This window comes from Notolepis coatsorum (assembly GCF_963971535.1).
Source record: "Notolepis coatsorum genome assembly, chromosome: 19".
NCBI lineage: Eukaryota > Metazoa > Chordata > Actinopteri > Aulopiformes > Paralepididae > Notolepis > Notolepis coatsorum.
In genome coordinates, this window is record NC_140183.1 from 55398692 (window position 1) to 55420692 (window position 22001).

Consider the following 22001-nt stretch of genomic DNA (forward strand, 5'->3'; position numbering starts at 1 on the left):
AATGCAAGAAAAGAGAAGTCCGTTGCAAGCTTTGTTTACATTATTAACGACGCAAGTTAGCATGTTAGCTCACGTTGATACGGGCGGCACTGGGAAACATCTACAAGAGGAGGAAATCCACTTTACACACTAAAGGAAGGATCGACTGGACTATCGTGAGTGTTTACAACAGAAATGGCTTGGGTTATTGGAAATATTGGACCGTTTGATGACAATGTAGCCCCTTTCGTGACTGTGATGCACGGAGTGAATCCACAGTCACTTGCTCCTCAATAGGAAACTAACCTAGATTTACCATGAAGGACTGGTTCTGGCTGAACCGTTCGTTATACAAGAATCACAGAGACGTTTCAAAGGTGCTCACAGTTGCACGAGGGTTTCGGACAGAGATACGGGATGGTTTGAAAGCTCTGCGTTGCTAATAAACATTTTAAATAATTTTGATAAACTGCTCAAAACGGCATTATTTCCACCGTTGGGTGATCACAGCGCATGCGCACCATCCCTTATCTCTGTCCGAAATCCTCGTGCAACTGTGAGTACCTTTGTAATTTCTCTGTGATTCTTGTATAACGAACGATTCGGCCAGAACCAGTCCTTCATGGTAAATCTAGGTTGGTTTCCTATTGAGGAGCAAGTGACTGTGGATTCACTCAGTGCATCACAGTCACGAAAGGGGCTAATGACAATGTGGAGCAAATAAATGAAAATGGGGGACCCTGATGTAAACAAGACAAACGTCTTTCTCTGGTCTGCATCCCCTTAACAATTGTATGTATTGAGCCGTACTGTATTGTACCCATTCTGCAATCTGTTAAATAACATTTTCATTCATTCATGGAACTGTTACACTGAGCTTGCACTGAATTTGTTGAGAAACCTGCTTCTGCAGCAGTCTGTGTGTGAGCAACCAGTCAGCAGCATTGTGAATTTAGAGATTCACTAAAAGACACATTGAGAGACAGGTTTGTGTGTGGATTAAGAAATGAAGGTTCACAGAAGAAACTACTGACAGAGAGTGATTTGACACTGGAGAGAGCTGTCAATATCAGTGTAACAATGTTAATGGCATCAAAGGAAGGGCACAGAAAATTACGATAAATCTGGTTTTAAAAGAAACACTGGAAATTACAAAAAGAAGAGACATGTTCATGCTGTTGAACAAGGAGATAGAACACCTAGTGACTCCTCAGATGAAGAGGAGAGGATAAATCTCCTCCTCTGGTCATTATTTGGGTAGAACACACCTATTTTGAACACCTTCGGCAGACATTTTTTTTGAGCCATTTTAATCTAGATTAATCTAGATTAATTCCAGGATTGCAGGTAGATTAATCTAGATTAAAAAAATTAATCTATGCCCAGCTCTAATAGAAAGTCACACCTGGTGACATCACCACCTATCACAACATCTTGTTTGCTTTCTCCAAAACCTATAAGATCGAGGCCTCAGCTAAGAACCTTCGCAAACTGCACGCCACCATGTCCTACCTCCTCTCTCTCTGACGAAGACTTTGTGTACAAAGTGGAGAGCATCCGCAGCTGCTTCTCCCAACCCCCGCCCATTCCAAATGCTGAATCGAGAACCTCATCCTTTACTCTGTCATCTTTCTCTCCCATTACAGACGCAGAGGCCTTGACACTGGTAACATCGAACCGTCCCACTACATGCCAGCTGGACCCGATACCCTCCCCACTCCTCCAGACCATAGCACCAGACATCCTCCCATTCCTAACGGCAACCATCAACTCCTCCCTCAATTCGGCGGTGGTTCCCACCTCCCTAAAACAAGCCAGAGTCTCTCTTCTCTCCTTCCTTTCTAAATCACTTGAACATGCTGTATCCAACCAACTTACTGATTATCTTTTACAGAATGACCTCCTGGATCAGTCAGGCTTCAGGACTGGTCACTCCACAGAGACGCCCCTCATAGCGGTCACAGAGGCTCTTCACTTAGCAAAAGCAAAGGGCCTCTTCTCTGTCCTGATTCTCCTGGACTTGTCGGCAGCCTTCGACACAGTCAACCATCAGATCCTCCCCGCATCCCTCGCAGGAATGGGAGTGGCAGGCTCTGCGCTGGTATGGCTGACATCCTACCTCGACGATCGGTCTCGGTCCTTGGACCCCTTCTCTTCTCCCTCTACACCAAATATCTGGGTAACATTATCATGTCTCATGCCTTCTTGTATTATTGCTAAGCCGATGATACTCAACTCTTCCTCTCCTCTCCTCCCTCAGATATCCATGTCTCTGAGTGAAAATCTCGGCCTGTCTGTCCGACATCTCCGCCTGGATGACGACCAACCACCTCAAACTGAACCTAAGCAAAACAGAATTGCTTCACCTGCCGGCCAAATCCTCCCCGCTGACTGACCTTTCCATCACAGTGGAAAATGTAGCCGTAGTCCCCGACCGCCAATAACCTTTGTGAACTCCTTGACCGGCTGAACACTAACCTTTTTACTGTCTTATACTTATACCTTCATGCACTCTTCCTACTATACTTATATGTCTTTAGTACTATGCACTCAACACTGCAGCATCCAGGTTTCAGCACTGTTTGATGAACATTGTTACTCAGCTGAAATAGTTGTACCCTTCCTGCTGACTTGTGGTACAGAACTTGTAAGTCGCTTTGGATAAAAGTGTCAGCTAAATGACAAATGTAAATGTAATAGTCATTCATATACATTCTCTAATTGTCCTAACTTGCAGTGAATGAAATAATAGTGAAATGTAATTTTCTTGCTAGGGACCCCCTCAAGGGCCCATGGGTTATATCTGGGAACCAATGTGTTAGCTAACCCAAACAAGAGAGCATACACGAATCACTGACTTCCACAACATGGTGATCTGTCTGAACACAGTTCCTACCATGCCATGGTGTCCTTGCCATCCAGGGCTTCGATGATCTCATCCCTGCAGATCTGCTGGTGCTCTGGGTTGCAGGCCAGAGCGTAGAAGGCAAAGGAGATCCCACTGGCTGTGGTGTCATGGCCCGCAAACATGAAGGTGTCCACCTCCGCTCGCAGGGCCTCGTCTGACAGACCCTGCTGCTGTTCATCCTGACAGGAAGATAGAAGAGGTCAACTAATGATATAGTAAAGAATCCGATGTGCTCTTTGTTCATGCCATCATAGTACTTTGCAATAGCAAATCCAAGTTCAAGAATTCAAGAGTTTAGGTTTATTTGGTTGCATAGTCTCGCACATACAGACTCTTTGGAGTCAAGAGTCTGACAGCAGGTACTGTGTTTCCACTGTCTACTAAAAGTACTGTGGCGGCCTATATACAGAAAAGTATTATAAGAAACATATCATTTCCACCTTCAGATATCACTACTTTTCTAATTTCATCTAATGCATGCTGCTATGTGTTCAAATAAAAAAAAAAATATATATTATAAATAATTGCCCAGCCCAGTCATATATAAGAAAAATATATGTGGATTAACTGGCATATGTTTTACATATAAAAACATGGTAAGATTCTGATTTGTTTACATCTTTTCCACATGAGGAAAGCATTTCAACTTAACAACTTTTTCAGTAAAGCATAATGCAGGGTGTGGTTTTGTGCAGTGGGTAGGTAGACCTACTCAGAGCCATTTATTACCAGAACACCAAATCGCTCTAGAGCATTCACCGTGACATTTCAGGAAAGGGAAAGAGGTTCAGCGGCCAATAATCTTCGACTTTGAGTCAGTAAACTGCACCCGGAAGCTCTCTCACACACACTACACAATTAGCTGCAAGAGTATCTGGGTTTTCCAGATGAATGGCTGCATAACAGCAGCATTGAAATGACAACAGTGTATGGTGAGTTCTACCTAAACCAAGGTATTGAGGGTGTGATGATGTGTGACATACTCTTGCACAAAGAAGGATATCGAGAAAGTCCAAGTTTCTCTTAGCTTGTATCCTGCCGAGCTCCTTCTCATCCTTTAGTGCTTCTTTCCTCCTCCGTATGACTTCATCTGCAAAGAACATTGGAATATTAGAGGCACCTCTCAAAATATATAAACTTGATTATTCCTCCCCTTTAATAATACCAATTGGTATTGTATTTTATATCGTTGGAAAGCCTAATTTGATTTGATTTTATTAGATTTTATTAGGAAAACCACAGTATCATACACAACATTGTAGTATCATGACCCTGCACTCCAGAGGATTGCACTAAAAAGCATAACTTAAAACACTTATTTCCAAAGTGGTCCTCGATGGAAAACATAAAAACACAGTAAAAACACAATACCAATAAAAACAAACACATAAAAAACAAACACAATAAAAACACAACAAAACAAGCCATAAAATCTGTTTCGTACCCTGCACTACACTAAGAGAAGATGGATTTTTTTTTTAAATTAATGACCTTTACAACGAGGTACAACTTTTAAGGAGCGTGCAGTCCTGGAATAAGCAACATAGCACAGTGTGTGTAGCGGCCTAAAAACTATTTATGCAATATTCTTCTGTTGGTATTCACTCTCGTTTTGAGTTGCTTGGTGGATTGGATGATTGCACTCTCCCACTGTAATAGGTATGTGCTAGAGTGACCAACGCAACCATGTTGGCTGACTTGCGGCAAATCCTGGTTGAGGAATGGGATGCCATCCCACAGCAGTGTGTGACCAGGCTGATGACCAGTGTGAGGAGGAGGTGCCAAGCTGTTGTGACTGTATGGATCTTCCACACGCTACTGAGTTCTCTGACGGTGTAAAATTAATAAAGTGTAAAAATGGCCAATATGTGTTGTTTTTCCTTATTACTGTGGGAGAGTGCATTCATCCAATCCACCAAGCAACTCAAAACAAGAGTGAATACCAACAGAAGAATATTGCAGGGGATTTTGGCACATTCTTTTGGGCCGCTACACATGGTTAGCTGTGTTGCTGATTCCAGGAATGCATGCTTAGAAGTTGTACCTCATTGTAAAGGTGACTAATCAGGCTTTCCAACTATATAAAATACAATACCAATTGGTATTATTAAAGGGGAGGAATAATAGACCGAAATAACGTTTCCAGACCTTTTTTGAGGAGTTTATGTACACAGTGTCCTATGATTAAGTACAATTGAGATTTGGTAACATCATTATTAATGTCATTATCATACATGCAGGGATGATAACCCTGGTGATGTCAGAACCTACCCGTGTGACTGTGAGCCACCTTGAGTGCATTCCGGTAGCGAAAGCCGTGTGGGCTGAGGTGGAAGATGATATCGTTGTGGTATGGGAAGGTCCGGAACCGTAGATTAGCCAGAGAAAGGAGCTCGAACACTGCGTTGATGTAAGTGTTTGTTCCCCTGAAATGTGAAAACAATATTAGAGATTTCCCACAGTTTTTAAATCGTATATGGATGAAGTGAGAGATCAGTTCAAATATTGCACTATACTATGGCTGTCCTCTGCCAAAGATATTCTTATTGACTATAGTCAATGATTTTGTTGACTAGTCAATGACTCCATTTTAATGGACAAATCTGGGAAAATTGTGTTTCATCACGTTACCATGATACCATGTGATACAACATCAACCCGCTTGGGGCAGTTTCAATAAAGTATATCATATCATAATAATTTGGGACACACAACTATCCAGATTTGTAAATGAAATGGACTAATCAATTAGTTGACAGAATACTATTAGACTATTAGTTGATTAAGAATGTTTTCAGTAGAGGACTCTTACTTCTGTATGAAATAATGAACCCTTTAAATAAATAAAGACAGATAGATAGATAGATAGATAGATAGATAGATAGATAGATAGATAGATAGATAGATAGATAGATAGATAGATAGATAGATAGATAGATAGATAGATAGATAGATAGATAGATAGATAGATAGATAGATAGATAGATAGATAGATAGATAGATATAGATAGATAGATAGATAGATAGATAGATAGATAGATAGATAGATAGATAGATAGATAGATAGATAGATAGATAGATAGATAGATAGATAGATAGATAGATAGATAGATAGATAGATAGATAGATAGATAGATAGATAGATAGATAGATAGATAGATAGATAGATAGATAGATAGATAGATAGATAGATAGATAGATAGATAGATAGATAGATAGATAGATAGATAGATAGATAGATAGATAGATTTCTGTATTTTTAATAGTGAGGAAATATAGAATCTAGGCATGGCGTCTACTGACCCTTCCGTCTGACAATTGCTGTTGCAGCTAAAAGCACACTTCATGATGTTATCCAGTGTCATGAGGCTCACGTGTTCAAATAATTCAAATGATTCGTTGGTTTTGGCGTAACCCTCCCATTTGTCCTGGGAGAGAGGAAGAACAGAGGCAGGAGACCCAAAGAAGTTTCTAGAAATTACTCAACCATACACTGTTCGTATTAATTCTGTCAAAAGAAAATTCAATTCATTGACAATAATGCATCAAATAATAATAATAATAAAAGTCAAGAACATACCAACATAGTTTTTGTAGAATCTGACATCAGTTTTACATAAGGCTTCAAAACTTCATAATGGAAGCCCGGGGTTATGAGTTTTCTATGACTAGACCACTTCTGGCCTTTTGCCACTAGCAAACCATCCCCTAGAAAGATAGAAAGAAAGGAGAGAGAAATTAATATCTAAAATATCATAAAAATGTGTATCTCATGGTCAGCATTGATCTCTATTTTATGAGCAACTCTGTAATAGGCTTTTGTAAATATGATAGGCAGCCTCACCGAGCCATGGTAACAGAAACCTGTATGTCAGGTCATCTTTGGGTTCTGTTGACAAATTACAAAAAGATATTGGCTATATTGTATTCCATTTGAATAACTGAATGAATCAGATGTGATGAGACAGCACGCACGCATACACACACACACACACACACACACACACACACACACACACACACACACACACACACACACACACACACACACACACACACACACACACACACACACACACACACACACACACACACACACACACACACACACACACACACACACACACACACACACACACACACACACACACACACACACACACACACACACACACACACACACACACACACACACACACACACACACACACACACACACACACACACACACACACACACACACACACACACACACACACACACACACACACACACACACACACACACACACACACACACACACACACACACACACACACACACACACACACACACACACACACACACACACACACACACACACACACACACACACACACACACACACACACACACACACACACACACACACACACACACACACACACACACACACACACACACACACACACACACACACACACACACACACACACACACACACACACACACACACACACACACACACACACACACACACACACACACACACACACACACACACACACACACACACACACACACACACACACACACACACACACACACACACACACACACACACACACACACACACACACACACACACACACACACACACACCTGATGAGGCCAGTATGGTTTTCACATAATCTGGGTGGTGAACGTGGAGGTATCCAGCGAAAGGACCAATCCACAGTGGAAAAGTGTAAGGGAATTGCTTCCCCCAGTTCAGCAACATCTGCAAATCTGTGCCATCTCGTTTAAACTGCAAGACAAAAGAGAGAGGTTATTTACACCTGAAAATCCATGGTCCTTTATCTCTTACGTCAAAGGACCATACCAGTGTAATCTTTACTTCTGGCCATTACCAGAGATTGTCCCTGTCTTTAACTCGTTTTTTGGACGTTGGATGGATTTTTTTTTGGTTTTTGGATGAAGTGTGTAAGGGTCCACAATTCCCAGGACTTTTCTCCCCTGTCTGTACTCCTCAAGAGCCCCCACCTTTTCACATTCTCTCCCATGGTCTCCCTCCACTCATGAACAATATTCCTCCGCCTATTCTAGGACCCTTCCCCCTTGTCTGTACTCCTCAACAACCCCCACATTTACCCCCACCTTTGCACAGACATTTCCCATCTGTACCTCCCCCTGCTGGAAATTCATCTGAACTTCCCCTTATCTCCCTCATGCATACCCTCCTGGTGCACTGGTGTATCTTTAATGTCTACATGTCTCTCTGTGCCCTTCCCCTGCTACTTTGTCTCTTGTTCCCTTGTTGATTGTTATGTTTACTCTGTCTAGTGTTCAGTCTTTTGTTCTGTGTGTTCCCAGTATATTCATATGTTCTTTTCTAGCCCTGTGTTGTATTGTGTTCTAGTCTAGTTTATTTCCCAAGTGTGTTTGGCCTTGTGTTTTCCTGTAGCCCTGTGTGTTAGTTCTGCTTTCCCTCTCATGTGCGTCTCGTTTTGCTAATTGCCCTGCTGTCTCTCTAGTGTTAATTGTTCCCCCTATATCTGGTGTGTGTTCCCTAACCTTTTTTGTGGGTTCAATGTTTGAGATTCCTGTTTGCTGTTTGATGTTGCTTTGCTCTCTGTCTCACCCTGTCTCCCGTGAGCCAGTTTTTGCCTCATAGTAAGTGTTCCCAGTGTTAGTGTTTGTTTTGTTACTTTCCTTGTTTTTGCATTTACAGTTCGGTTTTTTGGTTAGTGTTTATTTTGTAGCTGAGTTTTGTTCTTGTCCTTTGGAGAATCCTTTGTTTGTTGCTACTGCTCCTTTTCGAAGTAAAGCTATTTTTGTTACACTTCAAGTTCACCCCTGGCTCCACGTCTCGTCTGCCTATCTGCCTGTGCTCACCTGTTCTGTTCTGCTATTGGGTCCTCTACCAACACGATCCCTAACAAAGTATGTTTTTCATACTGCCATTGGTGTTAAAAAGGTGTGGACACATATTAAATGAAACGTGAACGTCACTAGTCATAGCTAATTCACCCTTGTGATTGTGAAAGTGCAATAGTAATATACAATGTAGGCGATTAAACTGGGCATTCATTATATAAATTATTACTACTGAATAGTGATAATAAGATGTATGTACAGAGTTGTAATATTAATATGTTCAGTGATACAGGTATAAAGACAACAGCAATGTGGACAATCTCTGATTGAAAATGAAAGTGAAAATTACACTTTTGTGGTCCTTTAATGCTAAACACACTCCTGCAAATTCTGGAATTATTTTAGAATGTTATGAACAAAACAGAGGGACAAAAATACCCAATCATTACATTGTATGTAATATATCCAGTAGAGACAAAGTGCATGAGCCATCATTACATTGAAAATGGCAGAAAAACCTTCACCAAACCTTGGGCAAACAATTCTGCATGCAATATTCTAACATATGCTTGAATACAAATTACATTTTGCGACACGCGGTGTGTAAATGTGTTTGAGTATAATCAAAACGTATATGTTTAAATAATAGGCTGCATACGGGACATGAATTCCACAGAATTCTAAAAAAAAATTAGTAGCATTGGTGCAGTTGATGTTTCCAATTAATTAAATACACAAGCTGCCTATACTCTAAGGTCATGTCCACACTAAAACAATTTTGGTCTGTTTCGTTTTCATTTAAAAAAAGTTTTCCGTAAACACGAAATCGTCTTCAGAATTGCGCACTCTGGAGGCTGGTATCAATAAGTACCGTCTTCAGGCTGCCAGAATGCAGTTCCGTGTGGCAGAACGATGCAAACGATCAAATACTTTGCCTAAAATTACCAAAATCGTTTTAGTGTGGACTGGACATGGCCTGCAAACGATCAAATACTTTGCCTAAAACTACCAAAACCGTTTTAGTGTGGACATGGCCTAATACCTGTCTGATAAAGTCTGATAAAATGCAGCTCAACAATGTTGCAGTCCCATTACCTTATCCATTTGTCCAAAAAGCCAGTGGGACGGTGGTCCTGGAAAATCTTCGAAATGTCGAATCCATTGCCTTCTTTTGATGACCAGTTTAGTGATTTTAAAGATGACAGCGACTAGACAAACTAGTGCAAACAAGTGATGAATGCGAGGCAAATCCAGAGGAAATGGAGTCATTTTCTTAACAATTTCAACTATTGACATCTCGGCGAGGCTGTGCGCATCTACTGGATGCTTCAAAGACAAGAAGGTTGTAGGTTGGAGGATAATTACGCACAAACCATTTATAATGGAGTATCACGTCAGTGTTGCTCACTGTGGGTGGAGCCCATGATAGTATTGCAATGTTCCCCATATACAGTAGGTGGCTCAATATGTCAGTGTTGCTCACTGTGGATGGAGCCCATGATAGTATTGCAATGTTCCCCATATACAGTAGGTGGCTCAATATGTCAGTGTTGCTCACTGTGGATGGAGCCCATGATAGTATTGCAATGTTCCCCATATAGGTGGCCCAATATGACATCTTCCAAATAAAAATAGGCAACATTATTGACCGGACACATCTTCTTTAAACAAATCAAGAAGAAACATCACAATAAATCAAGAACAAAACTAAAAACATCATGTAAAATAAATAGTTGGTATGTATGTACATATACGTGTAATAACACACAAATATGTACATGCAATAGCAACTGGGGTACATAAGAACATTTTTGAAAGATTGAAATTAATTTAACTATTATTTTTAATGATGGGTTTCCACTTATTAAAGTTGACAAATGTCAACTTGGGTCTTTGGTTTGATTCTAAATGGTCCTTTAGGTCTCATATTAGGAATAAAGTAAATGCCAGTCTTAGAATACTATACAGGTAAATTAATTGTTTTACTCTTAAAGTGAGAAAATGTATTGTTCAGCAGCTTTTATTTCCTATTATTGATTATGGTGATATCATATATCAGAATACCTCAGAATTGTTACAGCCAGAGCGGCCAGGTGGCGTAGCGGAGATTGCGCTCGTCACCAATGCAAGAGACTGCGGTCTCGACTCCCGGAGTCAGCATTGCCTTGGCTTGGGCTGATCGCTATACTAACTCGTTTGGCTGGGTTAGGGGGAGGGAAGCCGTGGGTGGGAAACTGGCGGTGTGGACAGCGACGCCTACAGGTCAGGTCTGGGCGCTTGCTCAGCGGAGGCAGGACTTGAGGAAGGCAGCGTGACCTCCCACGCGTTACACTTCACCAATGAGAGCCCTCGCTGCCAGGTGAGAAGAGAGCCACTGGCTGTCGCCGCACGTGTCGGAGGAAGCGTGCGGATACTTCAGGGTTCCCTTGTACCGACCAGTAGGAGAACATTCGCACAACAACCAGGTAGGGGAGGGGGGGGGGGGGATTGGCACAACGACTAAATTGGGACGGGGAGAAAACAGAGAAAATCGGAGAAAGAGAGATACAAAAAATAAAAAGAAATAAATAAAAAAAAATTGTTACAGCCACAGCCAGGGCCTTCCTCTCCCCTGTCTGGCAGCAGGTCTCCACGCCCTTATATGGGCTTCTTTCCTGTTTCCACCTCATCACCACTCTGTCTACCTGGGCCGGTCTACACACCAGAGACTCATCTCACCATCACCGAGTCAGGATAAGAGGCCTGCAACCATGCCGCTCCTCGTCCGAGTGTTCTCCTCGCCCCCTAAAAAGCCAGAATCTGTATACTGTTTGAAAAGGAGATGGAAGAAGCAAGGCTTATCCATCCCCCATCAAATAACTAATGGCAAGATTACATATATTTCAGCAAGTACAATATACAATTTACAATACACAACATATGATACAATACAATTAGCAATTACCACACACAACACACACGCACCCAAACACACACACGCACACACACACACACACACACACACACACACACACACACACACACACACACACACACACACACACACACACACACACACACACACACACACACACACACACACACACACACACACACACACACACACACGTGTATATTATCATTTCGTTTATATATTCCATTTCATTGTATTCTACTTTAATTGTCTGTTAATGTTGATGCACCAAAAGACTAAGACACATTCCTTGTATGTGCAAGTTTATACTTGGCAATAAAGACATGATTCTGATTCTGATAACCCTTAACTTGCTACCACTTCACTCTAAAATAGATTTTCATTGGTTGTTTTTTGTTTTCAAATGCATTCACTTTAACAATCCATTATACCCAAAACAGCGTAGTTCCATTTTGATAATCATATTCCCTTATGCCGCTTTTCCACTGCATGGTACATACGACTCGACTGTATACTCTCTTTTGGTACTGGTACTTCGTTCGTTTTCCACTGCAGGTAGTACCTCCTCATTAAATTGAATGTTTACCCATTTGTCCTCATTAAATTAGGAAAAGTAATGAAATAATAAGCAAACCACTCATAGTTCACATGGGGAAGGGGAACTCTGATATTTCCCGCAACATGGGGCTCCAGACCACATGTTTCCTGACATTGATGCAACACAGGGAGAATGAGAACACTGATATGACTCGGACTCTGGTGGGGACACAGGTTCCCGTAAGGATTGGTAATTTACGCAACATAGGAGAGGAAGTGAAGTTATCATGAGAGCAGAGATGGAGAAGTTGGCTGCCATGGCCTGCTGCCAGAGGTCAACTCACTATTCTACTTGGAAATAATACATACATTGCTGACCAACCCTTGGCAGAACCATTCACAAGGTTATATTGGGTCTACCTAGCTGAATAAGAACTTACATGAAGGTTGTAAATTGACCCCAATGATAACAGGGGTGTTATAAATAAAAACATCCCTCTTCTTTAGGGCCCTAACCTATCATACCATACCTGCAGTGCGAGAACGACTCATAGTTCACATGGGGAAGGGGAGACTACCCGTGAGACATGGGACCCCGGACCACATGTTTCCTGACATTGATGCAACACAGGGAGGGGTGAGAACTCTGATATGACTCTGACCCTGATGGGGACACAGGTTCTCATAAGGAATAAGAACTTACATGAAGGTTCTCTTGGGTCTACCTTGACGAATAAGAACTTACATGGCCACAATGTTCTGCATGGCTGCCACAGATGATACAGAAATACCATGTTTGAAAAGAATGAAGAAAAAAAGGTCACTTCAGAGGTTGATATTGAGGGAGGGGAGAGAGTTATTAATTTACTTCCCCGCCCCACCAGCAGCAGATTTCTTCTGCTGGTCTGAGAGATCGAACCGGCGACCTTCCGGTCACAAAGCAGCTTCTCTTATTTTTAGGCCACCGCTGCCATAATAATCTCAGAGCAGGACTTTATGACACTTGGCATTCAGCAAGTCACAGTAATGAAGGGAATTGAAATTATTGATAAGAAATCATGAGAAAGGGTTTTTCACTTTTCAGTAATATAATATTAGACACTTGATCAGAATGGTGGTGATGTCTTTGCCCCTTACTCTTTTGATTATATCCTATGTCTATGGTCTAAACATCACTAATCACCAACACTTTGACACTTTTGCCTTACATGCATCACAATCAGTCAAAGCTCGGGTTTTCCACAGGGTGGCTGTTGAACTACTTCCTGTTTCATTATGAACTTGGAAATCATGCTTATTACCAAAGCTTCAGATGTCAAACATTGATTCTCTATTGTGTTCAGGGTAAAGCAATCTAATAACAGAACCTATAGGTAAAAACGTATACAGTTGAATTACTTTAGATTTATTGTTTACTATTGATTAGATGAGATTGGGTGTATTGTAATTTCATAAATACAAGTACAGAGTACAATGAAATTAAGTTGGCATCTAACGAGAATGCAAAGTAGTAAAGTGCATTGCACTATAGCATGTGCATACAGTATGTGGAGTATAAGTATGAATATACTACTAGGGGTGGGAATCACCAGAGGCCTTACGATATGATACTATCACGATACGATAGTATTGCGATACTAAATATATTGCGATATGCTGAGTATTGCGATATTAATATTGAGATATATTGCGATGTATTACCTTTTTTCAACTGCAAAGTAAAACTTTGTCAACATGTTTTATCTAATAAAATAAAGTTCAGTCTGTTCATCTCACTTCAATCATTTTTATTGCAGAACATGGTATTTTCTCAAGCAGACAGATGTAAACACTGTAATCTGTGTTGCATGTAGGCCTACCTGACAAACTGAACTGTTTGTATTACAGTCATATTCCAACTTAACTGAATGCACATGTGTGCGTGTGTGTGGACTACTGTACTATTACAGGTATTGAAATGAACAATGCAACTTCCTTATACAATCTTTTTTTTTCAAATAAATATTTAAATATCGATACTTGGCGTCCCTGTATCGATACAGTATCGCTACGCAAAGTATCGCGATACTACTACGTATCGATATTTCCCCCCACCCCCATACTACGGTAATAAATTATACTAACCAGTGGTTTAACTAGTGTAAAACAGTTTAGGCGGTAGATGAGTATGGATTGATTATAGGCAACAGAGTTCATAGTTCATATGGTATAGGTTGAGTATAGACAACAGAGCCTTAAGTATACATTTACATTTACATTTAGTCATTTAGCTGACGCTTTATCCAAAGCGACTTACAAGTTCTGTATGACAAGTCATCAGGAAGGGCACAACTCTATCAGCTGCAGTAACAATGTTCATCAAAGTGTTGAGTGCTACAGTGTAGGTTATTATTAGGACAAGTGCATGACAGTAAGGTTAGTTAGGGTTAGACTTTTAATTTTATTTCAGATAATGGTTGAAGAAGTGCGTCTTTAGTCGACGGCGAAAGATTGGACATGTTTCGGCTGTCCTAACTGGGATGGGCAGTTCATTCCACCATTGTGGGGCAAGGACTGAGAAAAGGCGGCTTCTCCTTGATGACCCTCCCGGAGCTCGGATAGGAGTGGGTCTGAGACGGCCAGAAGATGCAGAGCGTAGGGGTCTTGAGGGTGTGTAGTTAGAGACCATTGACCGGAGGTAGGCGGGAGCGGTTCCCTTTGCCGCACGGTATGCCAGGTCGAGGGCCTTGAAGCGGATTCGTGCAGCAATGGGGAGCCAGTGCAGGTCCCTAAGAAGTGGGGTGACATGGGCTGACTTCGGTAGGTTTGAGATCAGGCGGGCCGTTGCGTTCTGAATGAGTTGAAGAGGCTTGGTGGCAGTGGCCGGGGGGCCAGCAAGCAGTGCGTTGCAGTAGTCGAGGCGGGAGATGACTGTTGATTGGACGAGGAGTTGGGTGGCTTCTTTTTTCAGGAAGGAAGACTGATGTTTGTCCTTCTGAGGAATCTGCAGGTTGGTAAATGGCTGCTTTTTTATATAGCGCTTTTATCCAAAGCGCTTTACAATTTGTTACTCACATTTTACCCATTCACTCACACATTCACTCACACATTCACACACCGACGGCGGAGGCAACCATGCAAGGTGCCAACCTGCTCATAGGGAGCAATTAGGGGTTAAGTGTCTTGCTCAAGGACACATCGACACGCTGCCCGGGAGGATCGGGAATCGAACCGGGAACCTCCGGATTGCCAGACGACTGCTCTACCTCCTGAGCCACTGTCGCCCCTACTAGGTTCTGGTTGTCGCTGCGATGTGAGCGGAGAAGTTCAACTGGTCGTCGAGGACAACACCACGGTTCTTGGCGGTCGGGGACGCGGTCACAGCTGCATAGGCAAGTATACTGTAGGCAACAGAGTACAGGGGTTATATGGTATGAAGAGATAGTGGGTCTCATTCCCGAACGAAGTTACGACAAAAAATTTCGTCTTAGCCAGATTTCGGCCCATTTAAGACATATTAGGGCTGGGAGTGGGAGTCCCCAAATTTTACTGAGATCAGATTTGATCGTGGCTGAGAGCAGATTTAAGAGTGCTGAGGAGCACTCTTAAATCTGCTCTCAGCCACGATCAAATCTCATGATTGATTGACTAATTTAAAATTTCATTATAACTTGACAGACTGTGTTCTCATAGTGATTCCTTCACGTCAACGCTACAGGCCTCCTTGGAATTAATTACTTAATCATAATTAAAATAAATATGACAATATTTGTACGATAAGAAATTACGCATTTGATGTCGGAAAAATAAATAATATGGATTCATCTGATCACAGGGCAGCTGCTTAACCATATCTGAACCAGCTATTTTGGACAAATGTATAATTACTTTAATTACTCAGATATTCAAACACATTATGCAATTATTGTGAAATGATTGAAAATAATAATAATTATTAAGGCGGTTAGGTGGCCGAGCGGAGATTGCGTTCGTCACCAGCCCCGGAGCTGAGCTGGATTTGCCTCTTCGAATCCAGCTCACAGCTCCGGGGTTGTCACCAGCTTGGCTGGCCGTCTGCACTGATACAATTGGCTGTATCAGAGGGTGGGAGAAGCTGGCGGGGTGGGTCCGGGTCGTTGTAAACAGCGACTCCTACAGTTCGGTCGGGGCGCCTGCTAAGCGCGGATTGGACGTGAGGGGGATAGTGTGGTCCTCCCACACGCTACGCCCTCTCAATGAGAATCCGCGCTGCCAGGTGAAAAGAAGCGGTGATTGGCTGGACGTGTGTCGGAGGAAGCACGTGGTAGCCTCCACTCTCCCAGATGATCTGACTGTGGGGGGTAAGTGCGCAGCAACCAGGAAGGGACTGGGAATTGGCATACGACTAACATTGGGATGGGAGAAAATCGGAGGAAAATGGAGGGGGAAAAAGACCAATAAAAAAAAAAAAAATAATAATAATTATTTAATGCCTTCTGTGGAATTTGTATTTCTTATTTGTTACACATCTGTTTTAATGATTAATTATATACATTTGAAAGAATGCAGGTCAACATGCAATGTATCCCATTGATTGGTATACAATGGGACAGACCTTTGTTTGATTGATTGAAAACTTTATTAACAGATTGCAGAATGGGTACAGTATAGTACAGCTCAATTACATAAGGGGATGCAGACCAGAGAAAGAATTTCGTCTTGTTTACATCAGGGTCCCCCATTTTCAATTCATCATAACATATATGACACACACGACACAGATAGACAGTACTGCTACATCTATACATTTATGACATACCAGATTTGCAAATACAGTGTTTGGTGTTCGCTATCAAGTATGACACTGATGGTATTCAGTTGAGTACTTTATTGAACACTCGCATCAAGTCCAGCTACTAGCATACAATGCATATCCTTCCGTCTCCTTCTACAGCCTCTACATATGACTCGCCTCTCTGGAGAGCGCCCTCTCCTGGCCTGGTGGAGGTATCGTAACATCTCTCTTTACATAACAAATTGAAAGCATAAATGTGTCTTTTAGACTACCCACATCTGTGTCACTTAGATTAACTCCAAAGTGTACTACTGGGTTATGATAACTTCCTATGCCCTTAACCTTGAACTTATACATCACTAACATTTTGATGAAAACTCTTAACATTGTAATAACATTGTTCAACGCTCTCAACTGTGTTGATCGATGCATGTTCCGAGTGACCATCTACTGTCTGGGTCTTTGGGGTGAAGCAGGACTCTCACAGTTTGTCCTTGGATGATCACAGGCATGTCCCGTGCTTGTGTGTCATATTGGCGTTTCATTGTCACTGTTTTGGCTTGCTTCCGTTCAATGACATTCCTCACCACGGTGGGCTTCATCTGCGTGTCCCTGGTGGGCAGGAGTGTCCGTGTCCTCCTGGACATGAGTCTCTGCACTGGAGAGCTCCCTAGACCCTCTGTTGGAGTGTTCCTCCATGCCAGGATGGCTTTTCATGGGTCTTCTCCATCCAGGATGGTCTTCTTCAGCAGAGTCTTTGGTATTTTCACTGCCGCCTCTGCTTTGCCGTTGCTCTGACTGTGGTAGGGTGATGATGTCTTGTGGCTGAAATCCCATTCCTGCGCAAAACATTGAAAGTCTATTCCTGAAAACGGAGGCCCATTGTCCGTGAACAGAATGTGAGGGATTCCATGTCTGCTGAAGTGCTTTTTGCAGCATTCCATAACGGTAGATGATGTGTAGTCTGCCAGCTCGTCTAGTTCCCAGTAATCTGAGTAGTAATCCACCATGATGAGGTATGTGGACTTGTTGACTGTGAGCAAGTCCATTCCCACCTTTGACCATGGGATGTGAGGGATTGGTTGGGGAATCAGTGTTTCCCTTTGTTGTCTTCGTTGGACTGCGTTGCATGTGGAGCAGTCATTGACAATTGTCTTCGTTGGACTGCGTTGCATGTGGAGCAGTCATTGACAAAGTTCTTTACGTCGTTCGTTATGCCTGGCCAGAAGACGGTCTCTCTGGCTTTCCTGAGGCTGGCTTCTACGCCTGAGTGGCCTGTGTGAATCTTTGATAAGAACATGGGGTGTAACACTGTAGGAATGAGTACTCTGTCCCCTTTAAAAATAAGTCCATTTTCGACCGTGAGTTCCTCTTTGTAGGTCCAGAATGGATGTAGTAAGTGGCCTACGTCCTGTTTGTACTCTGGCCATCCCTTGATGACTCTCGCTTGTAGTGTTTGAAACACTGGGTCTTGTGCTGACTGAGTTCTGATGGTTTTCAGCGTCTGTGTGGAGATGTTGATGTTACTTGCGTGCTCTACGTGTTCTATTTCCTTCGTAGTGAGGCCCATGGCGTAGATCGTGGTTGGTGTCTGCATCTCTGTGTGCACCGTGTTGGGTAGTGGCGCCCTGGATAGGAAGTCGGCCACATGTAGGTCTTTGCCTTGTTTGTATATCACCTGTAGTTGGTATCTCTGTAGTCTGAGCAGCATCCTCTGTAGCCTCTTGGGTGCTGAAAGTAAATACTTTTTAAAGATAATTTCCAGTGGTTTGTGATCAGTGTGTATTGTGATATAGTCTCTGCCATGTATGTACTGGTCGAACTTGTCGCACGCGAACACAATGGCTAGGCATTCCTTCTCTATCTGTGCATACCTTTGTTCTGTGGGCGTCAGCGTCCTGGAGGTGAATGCTACAGGTTGTCCATGTTGTAGGAGGACTGCTCCTAGGCCTGTCTCGCTGGCGTCACACTGGAGGGTGACCTCTTCCTTGAGATCGTAGTATTTGAGTACTGGGTGGTGTGTGACCAAGTGTTTTATGTTCTCTAGTTGTAGGAAAGCCCTGCTAATAAGACTACTTTGTTCCGTACTGACCCTTTAAGAGCTCCTCCCCTTTAATGTGAGCGAGCTGGTCTCAGTGTTATTGTCTGACGACTACTTTGTTCTGTACCGGTCCTCTAGAGTTCCTCCCCTTTAACGTGAGCGAGCCGGTCTCAGTGTTACCGTCTAACGACGTGCTGTAGTAGTTTACCCTGTCCCCTTGGGATAACGTGTGCGTCAATGAACGTGAGTACTTTACCTGTGTTTAGTTCGTTCATTCATTTTACTCTGTACTTAGTGCGTCCCCGCTGATCCATTCCTGTTGACGTCATTCCCCCCGTTATTGAAACACAGCGCCGTTAGCTTAGCTACACGTTAGCCAACCTACGTTCCCCCTCCTATGATATGCTGCTGAGCTGCGTGGCTAGCTTAGACGCACGTTAGCTAGCCTAAGCTATAACTATAACTCACTCATTACCCCTAGTGAACTGAATGTATCTTACACCTGGTTTACAGTCCACCTACCTATACTGTTTACATGCACTGAAGGAGTAATTCCCTGCCTAGGTTATGTAGGTTATGTATATTAACTCTGGTTAAGTGAATGCTCTAGTTACTATTTGCACTCTACTACTAATGGATATTCTTGTTTATGTACATCACTACTGTGTTATTAATGTATACTGTATTGTATTCCTCTGTAGACAACCACACCTGGAAATCTATCAACTGCAGCACGCCTCTGTGTAATTCTTTAACGGGTGTTACAACCCCATAGTGTCCGCCAGTTCCATCAAACGCACCCTGTGGAGGCCCTAGCCCTCCGTTTCATGGTCCTTCGAGCCGGATGGAGCTCCTTCAAGACGCTATGGCAGACCAGGACAACACAGAGACCACCGCTCACCCGCAGAGAGAGCGCCACCTACCAAGCCACCTACGTGACTTCGAAGTGGGATACGAACCTCAACCCAGTACTCAACTCAGTACCCAACCCAGTACTCAACTCAGTACCCAACCTAGCGCTCAACCTAACACCCCGCCTAGTACTCAACCCAGTACTCAACTCAGTACTCAACCCAGTACTCAATCCAGTACTCAAACCAGTACTCAACCCAGTACTCAACCTAGTACTCAACCCAGTACTCAACTCAGTACTCAACCCAGTACTCAATCCAGTACTCAATCCAGTACTCAACCCAGTACTCAACCTAGTACTCAACTCCGTACTCAATCACAAGATGAACCCCCAAAGGCCCTACCCCACGCATCACAGCGCCGGGATAGCGAGACGAGGAACCCATCTACGAGGAGCGAGCGGTCAGGTGTTGGCTCCCATCGTTCATACCCGGCGAGCGAGGCAAGGGGCCCGTCTGAAGGTAGTAGGCCCTCACATCAGCCAACTCATAGATCCACCATAAGGTCAGGTGCCTGCTCCCATCGCTCATGCCCGGCGAATGAGGCAAGGGACCCGTCCGAAGGTAGTAGGTCCTCATACCGGTCAATTCCTAGACCCACCATAAGGTCAGGCGTTGGTCCCCATCGTTCATCCGGGAGCGTACACACACAACATGCTCTCTCACCAGTCCAGGAAGCTATCCTCCAGGAGCACATCCACTCCCTGGAGCTCGAGGAGCTACAGCGCCAGGTAGAAGAAGACGGCAACGCCGACCTGGAGTGCCAACGCTTACAGCGCATACAGCAGGAAGCACAAGATGCAAGAGAAGCTATCGCTACACGCCTCGACAGGCAGAGGCGGCTTAAGAAGAAGGAGCAGGAACTTCAATTAGCCAAAATTGTCACCTCACTTCTTCAAGAGTCCGAGACGGGACCACGTAGCGGTGCATCGTCCCCCCGGGGCTTATACTCCCTACCAGCGATGCACGCCCCACCTGCCAACGCTCCCGCAGGCTCACCGCATCAACCCATCTCTCACCTACACCCTGCACCCCCTCTTGTGCCCGCAGCAGTATCTGAGCCGACCTATCCACCACCTGGACTACAGCACCACGTAGTGGCCCCTGTGCCTCTAGCACTCCCTACTATACCACAGAACATGCATTCCCTGCCGGCTAACCCAGCCGCCATCACCCCAGTGATGCACCATCCAGCACAGGCGACGTCTCGCTCTGCCGCTCCCCCTGTGTCATGGTACCCAGCTCCTAACATGCCTGGTCCAATTGAGCAACCTACGACCTCACACGAACCTTCTGTAGCTACACACAGTACCCAGAGTCCTACCTACGGTGCGACCATCTCTACTGCAGCCCCACCATACCAGAACGCGAGTCCTGCTGCACCTCACATGGCTCTTACCCCGCCACAGGTTATATCGGGGCATTTACAGCACCCAGGATCAGAGATGCTGATTACCTCTCCCTACGGCATCCCACAGCCGATACTGCCAGTCTTTGAACGTGACCGCGAAAGTGACTTTGCCCTACTCAAGATAGCCTTGGATAACTTGATGGGTAGTACCGGGCACCTGTCTGAACAGTATAAGTACCAGGTGCTCCTCGGCCACTTGAAACTCCCCAGTGCTCTCCACCTTGCCAGAGCCTACATGTATGACCCTCGACCGTATACCGCTGCATTGCAAGCCCTGCAAGACAAGTACGGCCAACCCAGACAGCTCGTCCAATCAGAGTTAGGCGCCATTCTCAACTCACCTCCCATCAAGTTCGGTGACACTGAAGCCTTCGACTCCTTCGCCCTGTCCATCCAGTCTCTGGTGGGCATGCTCGGGACACTTGAAGGTCAAAACGGGTACGAGTTGAGATGCGGATCCCACGTCGACCGGCTCCTGAGCAAGATGCCCCCTTCAGTCAGGGACGGATTCATCGAATACTGCCTCAGCCGCGGCATTCTCCGGACAGGGTCAGACCTGACATACACCCTGCCCGACCTGGCAGCCTGGCTCCAGATGAAGTCACAGGCTAAGCGCCTCTCAAGTCGAGCCGGAGCGCTCTATCAGTGCGACGCACCCAAGCCAACCAAGCAAGACCAACGTGTCACCCAC

General features: G+C 43.9%; 1 protein-coding gene across 1 annotated transcript in view; it reads right to left on the minus strand.

Annotated features, from left to right (window-relative positions):
- The window catches only part of LOC311246504 (cytochrome P450 4B1-like), a gene marked incomplete at its 5' end in the record, with an annotated part of 30371 nt that extends 12707 nt beyond the window's left edge, over positions 1 to 17664 (minus strand). Inside the window, 9 exons of the mRNA XM_084336654.1 lie at positions 2876 to 3066; positions 3871 to 3977; positions 5159 to 5313; positions 6191 to 6315; positions 6468 to 6595; positions 6732 to 6776; positions 7529 to 7673; positions 12811 to 12857; positions 17535 to 17664. Coding sequence (XP_084192780.1) covers positions 2876 to 3066; positions 3871 to 3977; positions 5159 to 5313; positions 6191 to 6315; positions 6468 to 6595; positions 6732 to 6776; positions 7529 to 7673; positions 12811 to 12857; positions 17535 to 17664 — 1073 coding nt within the window. The remainder of the gene's footprint in view (positions 1 to 2875; positions 3067 to 3870; positions 3978 to 5158; positions 5314 to 6190; positions 6316 to 6467; positions 6596 to 6731; positions 6777 to 7528; positions 7674 to 12810; positions 12858 to 17534) is intronic.
- Positions 17665 to 22001: the final 4337 nt, after the last annotated feature.